The sequence below is a fragment of the Homalodisca vitripennis genome, chromosome 3, assembly GCF_021130785.1.
Source record: "Homalodisca vitripennis isolate AUS2020 chromosome 3, UT_GWSS_2.1, whole genome shotgun sequence".
In the NCBI taxonomy this organism is placed as follows: domain Eukaryota; kingdom Metazoa; phylum Arthropoda; class Insecta; order Hemiptera; family Cicadellidae; genus Homalodisca; species Homalodisca vitripennis.
In genome coordinates this window covers 178,242,246-178,262,188 of record NC_060209.1, presented here as the reverse complement: position 1 = coordinate 178,262,188, position 19,943 = coordinate 178,242,246, and the positions used below count along the sequence as shown (strand labels likewise).

Here is a 19,943-nt window from a genome sequence, read left to right as displayed (position 1 = left end):
ATAAAATCTGTATACTCTTGCACGGAGACTGCTCTAGTTCTGTCCTGAAGAGACATACATATTTGCGAGGAAGTGTTCCAGCAAGAGGGTTTTAATTAAGCCAATTACACAAACCGACTGCTCGAATACTGAAAGAACTGTTCGCGGTCCGAAATGTTTCATTAAAACCTATTTAATCAAGTCAGTTTCAGTCAAAAACTTGAAATACAGAATAATTATTTATAACATAATAATCTTTTATGCAAAAAATAACTCGGCCTATAATGGAGATAAATTTTAACTAAAATCAAAATTAACTGAAAAATTTCTAGAGAAAACTAGGTAAATTTTGTATGAACTAAACTGCAGTTTTAAATAGCTCATCTGTTTCTATGGCAGAGCGAGCGAAGCAGCATTTTATATTATGTTGAATTAAAATTTTGTAAAAAAATTAATAGTTACTCAAAAGGTAATATTAAAATAATTATTATTATTTCCTGTGCAGTTAAACAAGGATTTAATGTCAAGATATTAGTGTATATGAGGAACAGAAACTGAACAGTTTTTAGACAACGCGTACTCGTACAAGAGAGCGTCAAGAGCCGATTTAATTGGCAATCGCAAATCGAAAATGGAACGCATTACGGTACCGTGTCAAAGAGGATTCTTTAGCTGATAAAGCCTGTTATGGAACACTTGTACTTTGTCAGAACTGAAAAATGTGGATAGCGACATTTTCATACTTAAAACGTCATTATTTCAAGAATTACATTATTATGATAACTTTCATTTATAAATTACAATGTATTCAATTGTGTATTATCATTATGTTTACAAAGTGGAAATAAATTATTGTACTGGATCATTCGTATAATTTACACATAAAATAATTCATATCCTCAGAGATTTGAGGCAATCCACACAAAAAGTAAATCAATGTTAAAAGAAAGTAGTGAATAAAAATAAATTACAAACAACTTGTCCAAGGATTCTGACTAAATTAACCCTGCAGACTATCCATTTACAAACAGGAATTTGAAGAATTATTTACCCAAGCGTTTTACTTATACGCTCAAAAATTCCTACACATCCAAAAATACTTTGAAACCCTTATCTTTTTTTATTGATTCTGTCACCTTGGAATGTTGATTATGGTGAGGGGGTTCTGATATTTAATGGTTTGTAATTGTTGCTGATTTAATCACTCATTAAAAAACATGTTGATCTTTTCCTTTTATATGAATGGCAATAGTTATATCTATTCCAATATTGTCGTAAATATTTGTATAGCCTGGTGTTTAGCATGGGTTTCCACTTAATTTACTATTATTAGCTTGGGTTTGTTTGAAGGTTCGTTTGTAATTTTGGTTATCTGTGCATGTTATTTATACTACGAACGATTTATATTTATTTATACTATCATTGCATGTTACAATCGCTCGTTACATTTTTGTCATTCTATTGTACATATTCGCCATATACTTTATACTTCGAGTAGTTGACCGTTGAATAAATAAATAAAAGTTATCTCTTTACAGGATCCTTCTCCTTTACACAGCCTCATCAAGACTCTCAGATTGGTTCTCATTTAAGGGGACTGTTACCCAAAAAATAAATAAAATAATAATTTTTTTTATTTTTCCTTATTTTTCTTTGGAATGTACTAATTTCATTGCAGTAATTTGTTTTTTCCTATGATTACTATAAGTTGGTAAAAAAAAATATTATTGAAACCCTTGCATGTCATTTTTCGACACTAACTGAACATCAGTCATGTTCCACTAGCTAACACTTTCATATATTTCATTGTTTTGCTGTATTTAACTTTTTATGTTGGCTATACTGTCTAGCATCTTTATTTCAGGTTACTATTATTGTTACTACTGTCAAAAGAGGATGGGAAAGCGGCTTTTAAAATTAAAATCTGTCTCGGGTAAAGTAAAACTTGAGGATGGTAAGGGATTAGGTGGGCAGGGTAGGCTAAGTGAGCCTAATATTCAAAAACTGCAGACCTATTATGGCCTGGCCATAAGGCGAAATGTGCAGAGTGTTGAAGAGATGAGAAAGGCAATATGGGCAGTGTACTTTCACACGATGTTATCAAATGATAAACCTACTCATCAGCTATGCCCTAAAGACAATAAGACATGGTGTAAGTATATAACCTGAGTTTACTGACCAATGAAATGTATGACCATGATAAACATTTTCACATCCCTGAGTGTGTTATGAGTTTTATAAAAAACCCATATTCAAAGACCTTTCAGAAACCAAACTGTTGGAGCGATGTTTGAAAGGGAAAACTCAAAACCAATATGAGTCATTGAATAGTGTCATTTGGTCCCTAATACCAAAAAGAACTTTTTTAACTCTGCCTACCCTTAAATTTGGTGTTTACTCTGCAGTTTGTAGCTTTAATGACGGCTTTTCTAGTAAATTACAAGTTTTGGAAGCATTAAACCTACGTCCAGGGAAAAAATTTTGTAAAAGCGATGCAGCGCCTAGAAATAGTGCGAATGAAGGAAGCGGACAAGAAAGTTCAAGAACTAGAAAAGAAAATAAGGAACAAGAGAGCTTTGAAAAGAAAACGCCTTGAAGACATGTTTACACAAAGTGAAGACCCAAATAATCCATCCTACAGCTCAGGAAACTACTAGGCTATTGTAGTTAAAGACATTTTCTTCGATTCCCGTAAGTTGGTTTTTTTCTATTTAGATGCAAGTTTTCGCAGCCATTTATGAACTTAGACCTCTCAAATTTTTACCACTTGTACTTTGTACTATAATCTAGGTCCTGGCCAAAGGGTTTTACAAAATAAAAAGTATTATCTTAGAAATAAAATATATTTTGTGATTTTTTTTAGGTGAATTTTTTAAAATTAGTTTTTTTAATACTAGAAGATGATAAATTGTAATTTCGGTTGGTCACGAACTATAAAAAGGTGTGCTTTAAAAGACAAAAAAATCAAAGCTCTATTATGACTCATTATTTTAGAAACCTGCATTAAGTTTATATGGACTAAGATAGGCGGTAACAGTCCCCTTAATAAGCTATTCATGAATCTATAAAAACAAACGAACATAATTGAATTTATCTCCACTAATTTATTTGAATAACCATCGTCTTGACTGCATACCTTCAACCAAATTTCTCGGCCTCCTCATCGTTTCTAATCCGAGATGGGTCTCTCACGTAACCAAATTGGTTAAAGAGTTGAATTCAGCAACATTTGCCCCGAGATGCCTTTCCTCATTTAATAACACGAAGTTTTCAAATTGGGTTATTTTGGCTTATTTCAATTGAGGCTAGATATGGCCTTGAATTCTGGGGCTATTGCAATACAGCATTGTTTAATGGAATTTTCTTCCAATAAAAGAGGTCTTTGACAGTTGTCTGGAGCTTGGGGCAGCGCGACAGTTGTAAGGGGCGTTTCCGATCAAGTGGAATCCTTACATTGGCCAATATCTTTTTTTGATCATACAGTAGTATTTGTGTACAAACTTAAAGTCTTTCAGTCCTTGATCACAATTATCACACTCGAAACAAACCAGGTCTTATGGTAGACAACTTTGGATTAACTCTGTTTAAAAACTAAATATTTCATTTTGGACTAAAACTGTTTAACATAATTCAAATGCATATACAAAAAATAACGAGCCTGAAAATTTTCAAGTTCCACCTAAGGGCTCATTTCGTAGAAAAGGCTTTCTCAAGTCTTCAGGAGCTCCTTGTTGAGCCTATATGAAGTTGACAGGTGACTCAGTAAATAAACTGTACATAAATTAATAACAATTATTTTTAGCATTACACCATCCTTAAGTGAATTTTATTTCTTTATTGCAACTTGTATGTGTTCTGACTTGCACTAAAAAACTGTAAAGTTCAAATGTGCCAATAAACGAGTAGAGTAGTATGGTGATATTTAGTTTTTTCTATAGATCAAAACTATTTATAAATAACCTGATAAATATTTAACAAACTATTTAACCGATTACGCTAAAATTTGACATTGGCATCCTTAGGGTCCCTGGGTTGAATATATATATTCTTATTTGGAAAAGCCTTCCGGGCTACGCTCCATTGGTCTTTAATAAAGCGAAAAAATCCCAACTTAGCCTCTAAAGTTGTAAAATATTAATTTACAGAAAATTTCCAATGTAATCAACTTTTATGTGTTAACATTGTTTACTATTTTCAGTTTGTTTCCATTTATAGTGACTAAAAATAATTTTAACGTAGTTTTAAATTTCAGCGATGAGGCAAGTATTACTCACCTATTACAAAATGCCCCAAAACATAAGATGTTCAAAATTTGACACCAAAGATGCCTTTGAAACAGTCGGCAAGAACTATGCTAGATAAAGTATGCTGGACTGTGCTTTCGAACTAATGTACTAATTCTAGCTCTAAATGTCTAAAATATTAACAATATTTTTTTCCGTTTATACAGAAACAAAATCGTAGAGTCATTGTTAATGTACTTTAAGCTGGACATTTTTACCAGATATTAAGTATTAGATCTAAAAGTCAATGTTCTGTTTTCTTGATCGTGACATCAAGGCAACTCAATATTGGCGTCGGAAATATAATTCACTCGAACCAGCAGTGGTCATATACATGCAACGCTTACTAAATTGTGTGCAAAGGAGAAGGTAACTGATAACAATGCAGATATAAGAGACAATGAAGTTTAACCTTTACATTTAAAGACTGTTATCAAACCTAAATTAGTTGTCTTTGGACAAAAGTAGTTTTCTCAGAGCTGTGTATGTTTTCTGACACATATAGGGGTACACATACTTTCTCAATCGGAAAAAAGGCAAAATCAGCAATGGAACAAAATACTAACATCGAAATAAACTACAATGACCATATACACTTATAGCATATTTTCACTCAAACCAGATGTGGTCATACATGGATTGTGCAAAACCCACGAAATCGCAAATGATGCCGCGGGTAACTGCTAGTATTTCTATAAATTTAAGGATTATAAATATAAGGAATTGTAGGGAAGATTATAGAAAAAACGATGCGCCAATACTATTATTACTAAAAATCTTCGTTAAACATTTTTTGTGTTAAGGAATTTAACTTTTACTACTACATTCGGTTATTACTATTTAAGATTTTCATCTCGTAAATTAATTTCAAGCTTCTTTCCTTCAGTTGTTGCTCTTAGTACTAAGTAGTAATTAAGACGTTAAGTGACCTAATTCCTAGGCCTTACAGGATGAGTGCTGTAATTTCTAAAATTGTCAATGATTTGTAAAACTTACACATAAAAATTATTATTATTATTCGTCTACGTGTGGAATTCTGTGACGCAGAACATAGAAAGCTATAATAACTAATAATTAAATAAGCTGGTTCAAGTATGTAATATGTTTCAATACAAAATCCACATAAGAGAATTATATTAAATTACATGTTTACTTAATAAAAGACTGCATAATGCTAACGGTGTTTACATAATGGTTCACAGAATAACATGGATTATTCTGAATTAGTTTTATAATGATTATCAGAACGTGCGAAATACGAGTTTCATTGAGGTAGTGTATTAGTGAATAATTAAACGAACCTAACAACGTTCAGTTTATAACGTATTTCGACACAGATTTTGCTGATATGTTATAATTACAGTTATTAAATATATAAGAGCACGCAGAGGGTCCACTATATGCAAATAGGGGCAGTGTATTAGTGAATAATTAAACGAACCTAACAACGTTCAGTTTATAACGTATTTCGACACAGATTTTGCTGATATGTTATAATTACAGTTATTAAATATATAAGAGCACGCAGAGGGTCCACTATATGCAAATAGGGGCAGTGTATTAAAGGATACCCTCACTAAATTGTATCCATATAGCCTGCCTGCAATTTTCGTTTAAGAACTAAAAGTTTCAGTAAAAAAACTTTTTTTTTTACTATATTATTGATGCTCATTTAATTCTGCAGTATAACCGTTTTCAAATTGGACTGAAAGAACTATTTACCAACGAATTCTGTCTTTTTGAAGCACACTTTGACATCAAGAAAGCCAAAATAACCTTAAGCCCCTAACATTTACAGCTGATCCTTCTCCGTCACTTTCAAAGGTGAAGGACATTCTATAGGGAGAACAATTAGACCAAATTCTGTCAAGAATCAGAGAAATATATCTATAAATGTATGGACTATAAAAATAACTAATTGTAGTAATGATAAGAACTTTACGCCCTTCCTGATATTACTTAAATTCTTCATCGAAGTTTTTTTTATATTAAGTATTATAGTTTTTACCATTAAACTGGGTCTTCAAATCTGCTTGCGGAATTATGTGGCGCAAAAACGTATAAAGCTATAATGTTTAATAATTTGACTGATTAACTCAAAAATTTTAGCGTTTTAGTATAAAATCAAGAAGTGACCATTGGTTTAAATTATACGTTTGTTTATTAAGACTGCACAATGCTAACGGCGTTTTTATAATGGTTTACATGATGAATTGGATTTCTGAATTAGTTTTATAATGATTACCAGAGCATGCGAAATGTGACGTTCATTGAGGCCAGAGAACGAACAGTTTTAGATGCAAAAAAACCTACTGGTATTTGTTCTACGTGAGAAGTTTAGTAATGTAAAATAATGTTAATGGTGATTTTAAATTTTCTAAACAATAATTCAAATCTTATTGAGAAATTATATTCTTAAAACTTAAGCAACGTATGCGATACAATTGTATTTGACCAACACGTTTATAATTTTGTAATAAAACAAAATATCTCTTGGAATATCAGCCCATATATCCAACTAAATCATTCTTGATACCAAGAGTCACTTTAAATAATATTATAATACATCAAACTTATATTAATGAAATATAACGAATATAATGTATTACTTAGAAATTGTAATTAGTTTATTGTAATTCTATTCTAACTCTACGATAATACCATAGTTAAAATAAAAGCATACAACCGGTATAATCGATTCCTATGGTTACTATGAGTGAAAATCAAACTTCGTAAATCAGAATGTAATTTTTACTAGAAAGTTTTCCTTGAACATAACCTCTTTGACTGCCGCATTTCGCATACTAATTTAGAAGTTAACAAATAATTCCTTTTGCAAGATGTTTCAGCGGGAAGTATTCAACAGATCCTTTTTGGTAGAAGTGCGATCGCTGCGCTCTCTTTGTGCCTTGTGATTGCCAATTAAACTGTGCGCTCCCGGCACAGCGCCATCCGCTCATTTCCCGCCCATCTTGTTGACGATCAAATTGAGTTTTTCTGAAGCAAAGAGTATTTATTGGATTCATTTCAATATCAAAAAGGGTTAAAAGAACGTCGAGTTGGTTTATAAACGAGGCTTTTCTTGCTAGCGATGCCACGGTTCAAAGGAGAAAATACACAAACTTCAGAATTGTTCGTTTTAAGAGGCTTCTTCGTGAAATCTACAGAGCTCGGATTTAACACGGAGTATTACTTGTGTCGTACTGAGACAAATTCGAATAATTTTGCAATCTTATAATAAACTAAAAAATATTCGTAAAATTTGAAATGTATAATTAAGATTACAAGTGAGACATGAAAATAATCAAAATAATAAAATCTATCAGGTCGATATAAATGTAGATAAATATTAATACATAACAAGTACCGCAATACTATTTACAGCGTATCTTTGATAGATCAAATAATCAGAACACTGATATACTGGCACAAATATTTGAAACATTGCAATAAAACTTTCAACTAAATAGCAGTAAAAAAAAAAAAAAAAAACACAGAAACTGTAAAATCCTTAATTGCATTTGATGTTTTATGAAAGTACATGAAAGTATTTTAGTCGAAGCTGAAGTATGAAACTATACTTAAAGAGCCCTGACTATCACGTTGAGTTTAAAGGTTCTGTGAAAAAATTTTACAGCATATGCGATGTTACCGTAACTAAGTAACTGGTTCTATTAATAATAAGTAAATTAAGATAACTCCTAATCAGGCTCTATTCCATCTATAATCTTATCTTGTTTATACACAGATAAGACCAGGCTTCTAAAGAATACACAGGCTACAAGAAGTGTGCAGGGTCAATCAATTATAAGAAATGGTGGACGACAATTAAACATTTATTACATGACATTAATATTACTGACATTATCGAAATAAAACGAAAGTTTTATGATTTTCTATAATTAAATGCATTGTTATTTCTAATGTAGGAGACAGTTTTACTATACCATTTTGAAATTCTTAGATAATGTACGTTTTATTTTTACAACCATGCCAGGTTTTTATACTTTCCCATTGCCGATGAATGATGTGAAAGGCGACAGTTATACAAAACTATAATTAATGAAAATTGGTTTTCTATTTTTGTAGCAAATGTCAAAGATTGGAATATACCCTCTCCCTCAGGGGTCCAATAAATTTAAAGCTGTAAGGTTAGGAAAACATGATAAATTATTTTGGCTAATTATAAGAAAACCAATCTACTATTTTGTATGAAATAGTATAAAAGAATACATCAAATATGTTAAAAATGGAATAATTTTCCTGTTGCCCTTTATTTTTTTTTATTTTCAAATTTAATTTAAAAGAAACATTACGACAAAAAAAAATAATAGTAATATGAAACCAGTGTACCATTTTTATGAGAGGGTTTATTTTTATTTAAATACGTAAAATATGTAAAAAGAAGAATAATGCTCCATTTTTAAAAGTCAACACTGACGGAATTTCCCTGATTTTTACAGTTGCACTTTACTTTTCTTTCATTTTAAATTTAATTTAAATAAAAACATTGTGAGGAAATAATAGTACTTTTATTATTAATTTGTAGTAGTTGTTGTAATTTTCTAGATATTAACACCATATCTCGGAAACTAAGTGAACATTACCAAAGTCATGATTTGTTATTTATACTAGTCATTGCCAATAAATAAAACCTATTAAAATATAATCTTTGCCTAATTTAAACACCAAAACTAAATTATAAATAACTAAAAATGTTACATGTAAAACAAAACCAGCACGGTCTCCACATCTAACAGAGACAACAAAATTACTTCTAACTTCTACCTTCTGTGTTGTTAGTGCCCATAACGTTGGAAATTTCTTAGTTGATTTTTCAATTTGATCAAAGCAAAGGATGTTCAGAACTTCCTAACGTTGCACTAAAAACTTGACTTATAACATGAATAAAAAGCTAGGAAATACGTGACTAGTCAATAATTACTTATCGTACAAACTGATTTAGAATATGATTACAAACCCAACACACCACTGTACATACTGTTTAGTTAGTTATAATAGTCACGAAAGAAAAGACCACGGGATAAATATATTATAATGCACAATCAGCCAGACGTAGTTTGGCTTGCGGTCGTACTGCACGTGACTAGTTCATATAATAGTATGTGCATACGTGACAGTACCTAGACCGAGCACGCAATACAACTTTGTACTGATATTGCAAACTTCGATTAAACTTATGTAAAAAGTACAGTTAATTTTTCAATTAAACATTGGAATGAGTGGCAAATTGATACGTTTAAAAAAACTGTAATAGTCCATTCCGATCGTAGAAACATTGTTTATAATAGAGTATTTATATAAATATCTTTTTTTTATTCATCAAATATATATAAGACGTCACGATACCATTTCGTTACGGAGCGAAACTATTTGTAGTAAACTATAACATATACAGGGTGTGTTATACGACCTCTCCAATATTTGTGTAAAAACTGTATGAACTAGTACCACCAACTAAACATTTTTTATACGCTGTATAAACTATAGGCTATCCGATTAAATTAAGTTGTTTATACCATTCAATTTACAGTTTTCATGAAACGGATAGCCATGGGTTTGAATATTAAAAAAAATTAAATGTAAACAAAACTCAGTGTACGCCGATTTTTAAATTGCATCAAGCCAAACATAATTTATCTCTAACAGTTTCAAGTCGCTGCCGAAAAGGAAAACCATGATGTTTCCTATTTTACCCAGCCTTACATTTGCATTGCTGTACCCATTCGGTTATAAAAAATACCTTTCACATGATTATCAGCGGTGTAGGGTTATTAGAGTAGACTTTTGTGTTTCTAGAACCTGTGAATATGTATTTAATTCGTCAGGTCAGAAACTATAGCTATACAAAAATGTCTGTAATATTAGTTTCAAAACCTTTGTAGTTTCACCGGAGTAAGGCCTAAAAATTAGTGAGACAATACTTATAATATTTGAGATCCATTGCCTCAAAGAGGATAAAACACAGAAAATTATTATCTGATTTTAATATTTTGTGAAAACAGTGTTATAACATCAGTTAAAAGGCATTAGAGAAATATGTTTTAAGTCTTTTACAAAATTGTATGATTAACTAATTAACAAAAAAACCTACTAAATGGTCAAAGTCGGAAGAAAAACAAAACTCGTCTTTCCTCAAGTCTGAAGTACGAGATTCAAGAATATCATGATATGTGTCACCAGGAATTATTTATTAGTGATGATATTTTAATACCCAACGCACATTTTTAATATCTGAAAATCGGACAACGGTCATTATACGACCATGTAATCGTGCAACATTTGTCATTATATTTTTTTAAATATTCTCGTTAGATATTAAAATTCAAACAAACGTATACCGTGCGGGTTTTTATTTTATTTCTTAAGTTTACTCTTACTTACTCTTACTCCCATGGCCATGGATACCCTAGGTGGTATTTGGCCTCACCAACCAGCTGCCTCCATCTCTCCCTGTCTTCACAATCCCCCTGACCCGCTCTCAATTTCCGCAAGTCCTTCTCCACCTGGTCCTTCCAGCGATTTTTGAGTCTACCTCGAGGTCTTCTTCCAACTGGATTGTGTTTCCAAACCTCTTTAATCAATTTATCATCCTCCCTCCTCATCACATGGCCTGCCCACCGAAGTCTCCTGCTCTTTGCTTCTCCTACAACGTCTGGAGATTGAAACATCTCTCTGATTTCTTGGTTTAAAGTTGGTTAAAGATTTCTTTATTTCTTAAGTTTACAGTCACAAAATTCATAGTTATGCATTCAGTTAAGCATTGTGAGCCAAAAGTTTAATATGGATAAAAAAGAACGGATCAAACTTGCGACTTTTGAAAAGCATGAAAATCCATTGAAATCATTTAGAGGATCTATAGAGCTGTTGTTTTGAAATAAAGAAATCTTTAACCAACTTTAAACCAAGAAATCAGAGAGATGTTTCAATCTCCAGACGTTGTTGGAGAAGCAAAGAGCAGGAGACTTCGGTGGGCAGGCCATGTGATGAGGAGGGAGGATGATAAATTGATTAAAGAGGTTTGGAAACACAATCCAGTTGGAAGAAGACCTCGAGGTAGACTCAAAAATCGCTGGAAGGACCAGGTGGAGAAGGACTTGCGGAAATTGAGAGCGGGTCAGGGGGATTGTGAAGACAGGGAGAGATGGAGGCAGCTGGTTGGTGAGGCCAAATACCACCTAGGGTATCCATGGCCATGGGAGTAAGAGTAAGTAAGAGTAAACTTAAGAAATAAAATAAAAACCCGCACGGTATACGTTTGTTTGAATTTTAATATCTAACGAGAATATTTAAAAAAATATAATGACAAATGTTGCACGATTACATGGTCGTATAATGACCGTTGTCCGATACGCAGTAAACCAAATTAAAATTGAATGTAGAATAGCAATTGATAGCGAGATTGATGAAGAAGGGGAGGAGATACAAGGTCATGCATACCCTCCATAGCCCATTAAACCACTGGAATTAGGCCCATAGGGCTGAATTAGGCGGACAATAGGTCTAAAGCGAAATCAAAGATTGATCTACAAATACAGACTGACAATGCGATTGATGAAGGTCGCGCCTGTCCTCCAAGGCCGTTTAAACAACCAGAATTAGGTCAACTGAACTGAATCGGACAATTGGTCTAAAGCGAGCGTAGAGATTGATCTGGCAATGGCCCTGGTAGCGTGGTTGATAAACGAGAAGAGGAGAGGTAAGGTTGGGGTACGGTTCCAAGGTCGTCTAACAAAACAGAATTAGGCCAATGGAACTGAATCAGGCAGCCAATTGGTGTGAAGCGAAGATACGGTTGACCTATCAATAACTACTGCTAACAATGTACTCATTTTACAAACAGTATTCAAATCTCAAGGCCGTTAATGCATAATTAAGTTAAATGAACTGAATCAGGAGGACAATTAGTCTAAAGCGAGAACAGAGAGAGTGACCTATCAATAACAACTGATAATACTACTGAACAAATATATATGATATAAACAAATATGACTGTTGCATGTGATATTTGCAATGTGATAAATAATGTAATGTGATACGTATAGTTAATCTTTACTGTTCTTTATAATCTTTATAACAATAAAATAATGATAATGAAGGAAATATTAAAATATTAAAAAGGAAAATATTAAAATCAGATAATAATTTTCTTTGTTTTGTCCTCCCTGATAAAATGGATCTAAAATATTATTAGAAGTATTGTCTCACTAATATTTAGGGCTTACTACGGATGTGAAACTAATATTACAGAAATATTTATGACTGTAGTTTCTGACCTGACACATACTAATTCATATTCACTGGTTCTAGAAACCCAAAACTATTTAATAACCCTACACTGCTGGTAAACATGTGAAAGGTAATTTTTATAACCGAATGGGGAAAGCAATCCAAATGTAAGGATGGGAAAAATAGAAAACATCCTCGTTTTCCTTTTCGGCGCCGACTTGAAACTGATAAAGATAAATTATGTTTGGCTTGAAACAATATTAAAAATGGCGTACACTAACCTGTAATACATTTAATTTTTTTTAATATGATAATGAAGGAAGGAAGGAGAGGTAAGGTCGGGCCTACTCTCCAAGACCGTTTAAACGACTACAATTAGAGGGCTGAAGTAAGCGGACAATTAGCCTAAAGTAATAGTAGAGACCGACCTATCAGTAACAACTGATCACATGATTGCTGAAGGAGGGATGGAGAGGCAAGATCAAGCCTACTCTTCAAGGCCGTTAAAAACCCAGAATTAGGACAACGGAAATGAATCTTTCGGACAATAGGTCTTGAGTGAAAGCAGAGATTGACCTACCAATAGCACTTGTAGCGTGGTTGATGTAGAAGAGGAAGAGAGGAGAGATTGCTCGTACACTCCCAAAGCCGTTTAAACAACGAAATTAGGCCAATGAAACCGAATCTGGCGGACAATTTGTCTAAAGCGAAAGCAGAGAGTGACCTGTCAATGGCGAGTGGTAGCGTGATTGATGAAGAATGGGAGGAGAGGCAACAAGGTCGCGCCTACCCTCCAAGGCCGTTAAAAACAACCAGAATTAGGCCAATGGGGCCGATTCAGATCTATATAAGACTTCTGCACGCAATGTCTCCAATCTATATTCTATACATTAGAACACCTCGAAGTAACCAACATAATTATTATGTATATTAAAATATAAAATATGATTGCAAAATTAAAAACTACTTCAGTATATAATTATAATAATATACTGGACACTGCATGCTGTTCATGTATAAGACATTGATTAACGTATTTTGCTGCTTTTATAAAACATAGATTGCTGAGTTTTATTTAATAAAATTTAAATCGTTGTTTTATGGTAGTTTTACAAATTGTAAGCATTCTAAAATTATAGATTCTTATACTATACAGAGATTGAAACTGGAGTCCTCTTCGCAAGATGTATATGTATAGAATTACATAAAATCTAATGAAATCAATCGAAATATAATACAATGGGTCACTTTATAAAAATATAATAAACAATAAACCATGAAATGGTTGGATTAACAAAATAATATTGCAAATGTATTGAAGTAGCATATAATAGTACAGGTGTATATAAATACGTATATTTTACATATATACTTAATACTTACTTAATATTTTCCAAATTTGTATCATATTTATTATTTACTATTAATTGTTGGTGCCAAATATTCTTTAATAATTAGAATTATTTTAAAGTATTCATGCAACAAAATAATTTTAATAATACTTCATAATCAACTATGTTACAAATTGTAAAATGTTTACGTATTTATTTACTTTCTTCTTAATACATATACTCTTCTTCGTGCAAGATAAATTATATGATGTTAAATAAAACTCAATAACGTACATACAAATTATATTATATGGTTAAACGGAAGCTTTTGATGACTTAGTAAAATTATCTTTAGCCAATAAAGGGTTAAGAAAACAATCACGTAAAATACCTACAAAATATTTCAGATTTCGCGTAATAAATAATTTGACACACATATTTCCATGTTAAATGTATAAAGTGTAAAATAAAAATATAATGTTATGGCTGGCATAACGGGGTTAAAGCCCCGAGGCGTGCTATCAGGGTATGATTGATAAGAGTGACACTGACTGGGGCGCTTGGAGACCGGGTTATCGATCAGTGTTAGTGGCGGCTGCTAGTATTGATTGTGGCACTACCGACAGAACAACACCGGTGATAAGTTATCTGGGCACTGACCAGGTGAAGGACGGTGTTGACGACCTCTCTGTTGGTCACTTGGCCGACCTCGACCAGGCCGATGAGGACGGCGAACTTGAGACTGTCGGTCATCGCCATCCGCACCACGTCGTCAGGACGCTTGATGTCGCCTAGGGGCGGCTGGGGTTCACCCATGGTCCTGGCACTGTCACGGCACTAGAGGATCCCTCACACCACGATACACACGGCTTACTCGACGTGGGAGAGTCCGACCGCGCAGTCTGCCATGTTGCGATCTGACAACTGACAGCGCCGCAGGTCCGCCAACATAACCCTGGGAATAACGTCATATCCCTCAAAATATATGCACATTTTTTTCGTGTCCTAGGATGTCGGTAGGAGACTAAACCGAGAATAGTTATGTAGCAAGACTCGTATTTTAATTAGTAAAGGAGTTTAGTTGAGGATATAAAACAGTTGTGGATGTATTGATCGCAGAGGGGGCGCCTCACCACCCTCCGCGCCCCATGCAAACACGTTGTCTCTAATCCTCTGTGTACTCCTTTCTCTATGCAAGCTGCTGTTCTCTTCGTTTGGTCCGCGTAACTTCTTTCTTAAAGGTAAATTAACTATAAAAATGCGTTAAACGTCACTTAGGTTATCATAATCCATTAATATAAAAAGCTTGCAATTTTATCGTATAAGCAATTTAAAAAATGAAAGAAATTTAAAAAATATAGAAATTAATACAATGATGTAGAATTTGTGTCTAGTGTAAATTTAGACAACCTTTAGTTGTATTCAATTCCGGATCGAGGCTGATTTGATTATTTGTCGAATTGTGTAGACAACGTTTGATTACAAGAACTGAGCTGATCGCCACTGTTGATTTCTCTCCGAACTCATATCCAAATTATATAAAAAAACTTCTTTAAAAAGTGCTCATTTAAACGTGAATCCAGTAGTTTAAACGAATATTACACGTTTATTTATAAATACTAATTTATAATGTACGTATATTTAATAATTAATTATTTCGATAGCTTGATTTAAAATAAATTATTAAAATTTCTGTCTGCATAAAAATTAAATCTGTAACACGTGCATAATGTAACGTAATAAGATCTGAAATTAGAGCAATTTCTCCACGAACACATCTCAGAAACAAGGATAAATAATACAATAACAATAAATTACAAGACTGTCTGTGTTCAGAATAGAACAAGTGAATTTTTTTTCATTATCTGGATGTTAAATTTGTTTATGATTTTAAAATTTATAGTACATTTAGGGAAAAAGTGTATGAATATCGTACATGAAAGGAATTGCGACTGTTCAAAAAAAGTTGTTGTTCATCTTTAGTTAATCTTGTTTCCCCGATGTAGGATGTATGTAAGTATGTACGTACAAAGGTATGATAAGCTTATTATCAAAAGTTAACCAAGATAGGTTTTAAATCTATAAATTTATAGTAACTTAGTCTTCGATATCTGAATTACAGTACCGCTACTGAATAAGCACTACAAATTTAATGAATACATACAGTAAAATGTATATTTTTACCAAAACAGTTGATATGAGCATTTTCTTCAACATAATAATACGTATTCTTAATCACTGTTTGGTTTCAAGCTCTTTCCAGTTGCGTTTGTTATCATGACGAAAAAACGCAGATAGCTTATGAGGGGGTGCTCCAGTACCCAACAGCTGGTGCCACAGTGGGAGCCGGAGGTGGTGATGGTAGAGTTGGAAGCCTCCAACTTCTATCAGAAGTGCAGCCCGCCTAGTTTGGCAGTATGCCAGAGTGGTGGGTTGTTTCTTCCATTATACTCAGGTAAGTTTTAAGACTATATGATATCTGATCAAATAACTTAGTTGTGTAGCTAAAAGTTTTAGTAACAGGATATTTGTTGAAATTTTGATGAATTTTAAATCAACGAGAAAAAACATTGTTATATTAAATGAATCGAATAGGTAATCGCAGGTACTTTATTTAATATTTGTTTTTTTATTTATCACTTCATGCTTTAATAGTCATATAATCTTTAAAGAGTTTAAAAAGTTATTTATAGAATGTGTACAGGCTGTGTATAGAATGCCTCGAGAACCTCGAGGAAGGGAAGGCCATAGACATGTTAATGTCATTGTGTCTAGAGAGTACAAGCAGGCCTGGACGTAGTGACACACTATGACGTATATTTCAACGGTTCAGGCCACTCTTAATGTAAGCTGAAATTTAGGTCCAGTTTGAGACATTGTTATTAATTTATAGTCGTATAATCTTTAAAGAGTTTAAAGTTATTTATGTTGCACGCTGTGTACAGAATGCATACTATATTGCGGCTGAGACCTCTTACTGAGGAGAACCTCGAGGAAGGGAAGGCCATAGACATGTTAATGTCATTGTGTCTAGAGAGTACAAGCAGGCCTGGACGTAGTGACACACTATGACGTATATTTCAACGGTTCAGGCCACTCTTAATGTAAGCTGAAATTTAGGTCCAGTTTGAGACATTGTTATTAATTTATAGTCGTATAATCTTTAAAGAGTTTAAAGTTATTTATGTTGCACGCTGTGTACAGAATGCATACTATATATTGCGGCTGAGACCTCTTACTGAGGAGAACCTCGAGGAAGGGAAGGCCATAGACATGTTAATGTCATTGTGTCTAGAGAGTACAAGCAGGCCTGGACGTAGTGACACACTATGACGTATATTTCAAACGGTTCAGGCCACTCTTAATGTAAGCTGAAATTTAGGTCCAGTTTGAGACATTGTTATTAATTTATAGTCGTATAATCTTTAAAGAGTTTAAAGTTATTTATGTTGCACGCTGTGTACAGAATGCATACTATATTGCGGCTGAGACCTCTTACTGAGGAGAACCTCGAGGAAGGGAAGGCCATAGACATGTTAATGTCATTGTGTCTAGAGAGTACAAGCAGGCCTGGACGTAGTGACACACTATGACGTATATTTCAACGGTTCAGGCCACTCTTAATGTAAGCTGAAATTTAGGTCCAGTTTGAGACATTGTTATTAATTTATAGTCGTATAATCTTTAAAGAGTTTAAAGTTATTTATGTTGCACGCTGTGTACAGAATGCATACTATATTGCGGCTGAGACCTCTTACTGAGGAGAACCTCGAGGAAGGGAAGGCCATAGACATGTTAATGTCATTGTGTCTAGAGAGTACAAGCAGGCCTGGACGTAGTGACACACTATGACGTATATTTCAACGGTTCAGGCCACTCTTAATGTAAGCTGAAATTTAGGTCCAGTTTGAGACATTGTTATTAATTTATAGTCGTATAATCTTTAAAGAGTTTAAAGTTATTTATGTTGCACGCTGTGTACAGAATGCATACTATATTGCGGCTGAGACCTCTTACTGAGGAGAACCTCGAGGCAGGGAAGGCAATAGACATGTTAATGTCATTGTGTCTAGAGAGTACAAGCAGGCCTGGACGTAGTGACACACTATGACGTATATTTCAACGGTTCAGGCCACTCTTAATGTAAGCTGAAATTTAGGTCCAGTTTGAGACATTGTTATTAATTTATAGTCGTATAATCTTTAAAGAGTTTAAAGTTATTTATGTTGCACGCTGTGTACAGAATGCATACTATATTGCGGCTGAGACCTCTTACTGAGGAGAACCTCGAGGCAGGGAAGGCAATAGACATGTTAATGTCATTGTGTCTAGAGAGTACAAGCAGGCCTGGACGTAGTGACACACTATGACGTATATTTCAACGGTTCAGGCCACTCTTAATGTAAGCTGAAATCTAGGTCCAGTTTGAGACATTGTTATTAATTTATAGTCGTATAATCTTTAAAGAGTTTAAAGTTATTTATGTTGCACGCTGTGTACAGAATGCATACTATATTGCGGCTGAGACCTCTTACTGAGGAGATCCTCGAGGCAGGGAAGGCAATAGACATGTTAATGTCATTGTGTCTACTTCCTGCTGAGATAGCCCTTTATAGGTCACTCATTTTGACCGGTAACGCACTTAGGTTGGAAAATAGACCACATGAAAGAGGATAGTGTGTGCACGCCTAAAAAAGTTTGGAATATTGAACTGAAACTTTTATGTTGTTGTTAGTGGCATAACCCTTTCAGGCCCCGACCACAATATTTTGTGGGTTCAGTTAAAAATTTATTCTTCACAGCATAGACCTTTTTACAAGTTGTGACCCACATCACAAGATTTTGTAGGTTCTACTGAACACAACCAGCTGGTCTGTTTGGTGCTACAGCCTGGTGGCGAGTTTGAGAACTATTTTGTATGTTGTTGTTTATCCAAGATGACGCTGTGTGCTGACGCTGCAGGTAAATATACAAGTTTTTTTACATTAAAACTAATCAAAACCAACTTAGCTTGCCTTGTTTTGGTTAAGAAAGAAATGAAGAATACAAAGATAGTAGTTAAATGATGAAACACTGTTTTTAATTATCTGTAAAATGACAGTAAAAGTTAACCTACAAAATTTTGTTGTCTGGGCCTGCAGCCCTACTTTGTTATTTTTTAAGTACTGCTACGAAACTAAAACTATGTTGTATACTTATTTTTATATAATAACTTAAAGTTATGCAATTTGATTATACAAAGTGGTACCTAAATTGTGGTTACTCTAACATGGTATTTACATAGGCCTAGTCCTAAAAAGTTGGTGCATTTGAAAAATCTGTTGTAGGCCCAAGTAAATGTTAAAAAATTGCTAATCAAAGTGGTATCTTTTAGGAGTTGACAATTTTGTCCTTTCTCAATGACGACCAGCTATTAGAGCTTTTGGAGAACTCTGATTTGGAAGATTTTGATATTGATGAAGAAGATGTGCCACAACTGCAATTAGCTGTAGCTAATGAAATGGAAGCAGACCCACAACGGTGTCCATCACCACTGAACTCTGACATTCCACTACAAGTCCGGATGGAACAAGAAAAGCTCAGACAACGGTGGAGAATAAAACCTTGGGAAACGCCAATTGTGGCACCCATCATTGAACTTCCAGTAAGTATTCTCGTAGCCTACATTATTAAACTTAGGCCAGATCAAAACTTAACTTTCAAGAATCAAAGTCAAGTTCGTGCAAAGTTGTTTAGTTTGATTATTGTTGATGTTATGTCAGGTACAAATGAAAGAACTACAAAAAATGTACTGCAAAAAATATTCTTTTAGCAGACTAAGATTTGTTTTGTTGTTACAGGTGGAGGAACTTCTAGGCCCTAGTGAATACTTTGGACGGTAACCTTACTGAAGAGCTGTTTGAGTTAATGGCTGTAGAGTCTAATAAGTATAGCTTGATGACTGCAGGTAAAGAGCTAAACACTTCACTATCTGAACTAAAAAAGTTTTTTGGGATCCAGCTGATCATGGGTACTATAAGATACCCAAGACTTCGAATGTACTGGGACCAAAAGTACAGACTGCCAGCTGTGGGCTGATGCCATGTCGAGGAATAGGTTT

At 33.7% G+C, this 19,943-nt stretch overlaps 2 protein-coding genes across 2 annotated transcripts; one reads left to right on the top strand and one right to left on the bottom strand.

Annotated features, from left to right (window-relative positions):
* Positions 1–14,214: 14,214 nt before the first annotated feature.
* Positions 14,215–14,753, bottom strand: LOC124358773 (neurobeachin-like). Its single transcript, XM_046811070.1, has one exon. It carries the CDS (start codon positions 14,657–14,659, stop codon positions 14,429–14,431), a length of 231 nt encoding a protein of 76 aa, XP_046667026.1. The 5' UTR covers positions 14,660–14,753; the 3' UTR covers positions 14,215–14,428.
* A 1,391-nt stretch (positions 14,754–16,144) lies between these two features.
* Positions 16,145–19,725, top strand: LOC124358495. The gene is made up of 4 exons (XM_046810788.1): positions 16,145–16,298; positions 18,692–18,759; positions 19,218–19,487; positions 19,684–19,725. The coding sequence occupies exons 1-4, from the start codon at positions 16,145–16,147 to the stop codon at positions 19,723–19,725; spliced, it is 534 nt and encodes a 177-aa protein (XP_046666744.1).
* Positions 19,726–19,943: the final 218 nt, after the last annotated feature.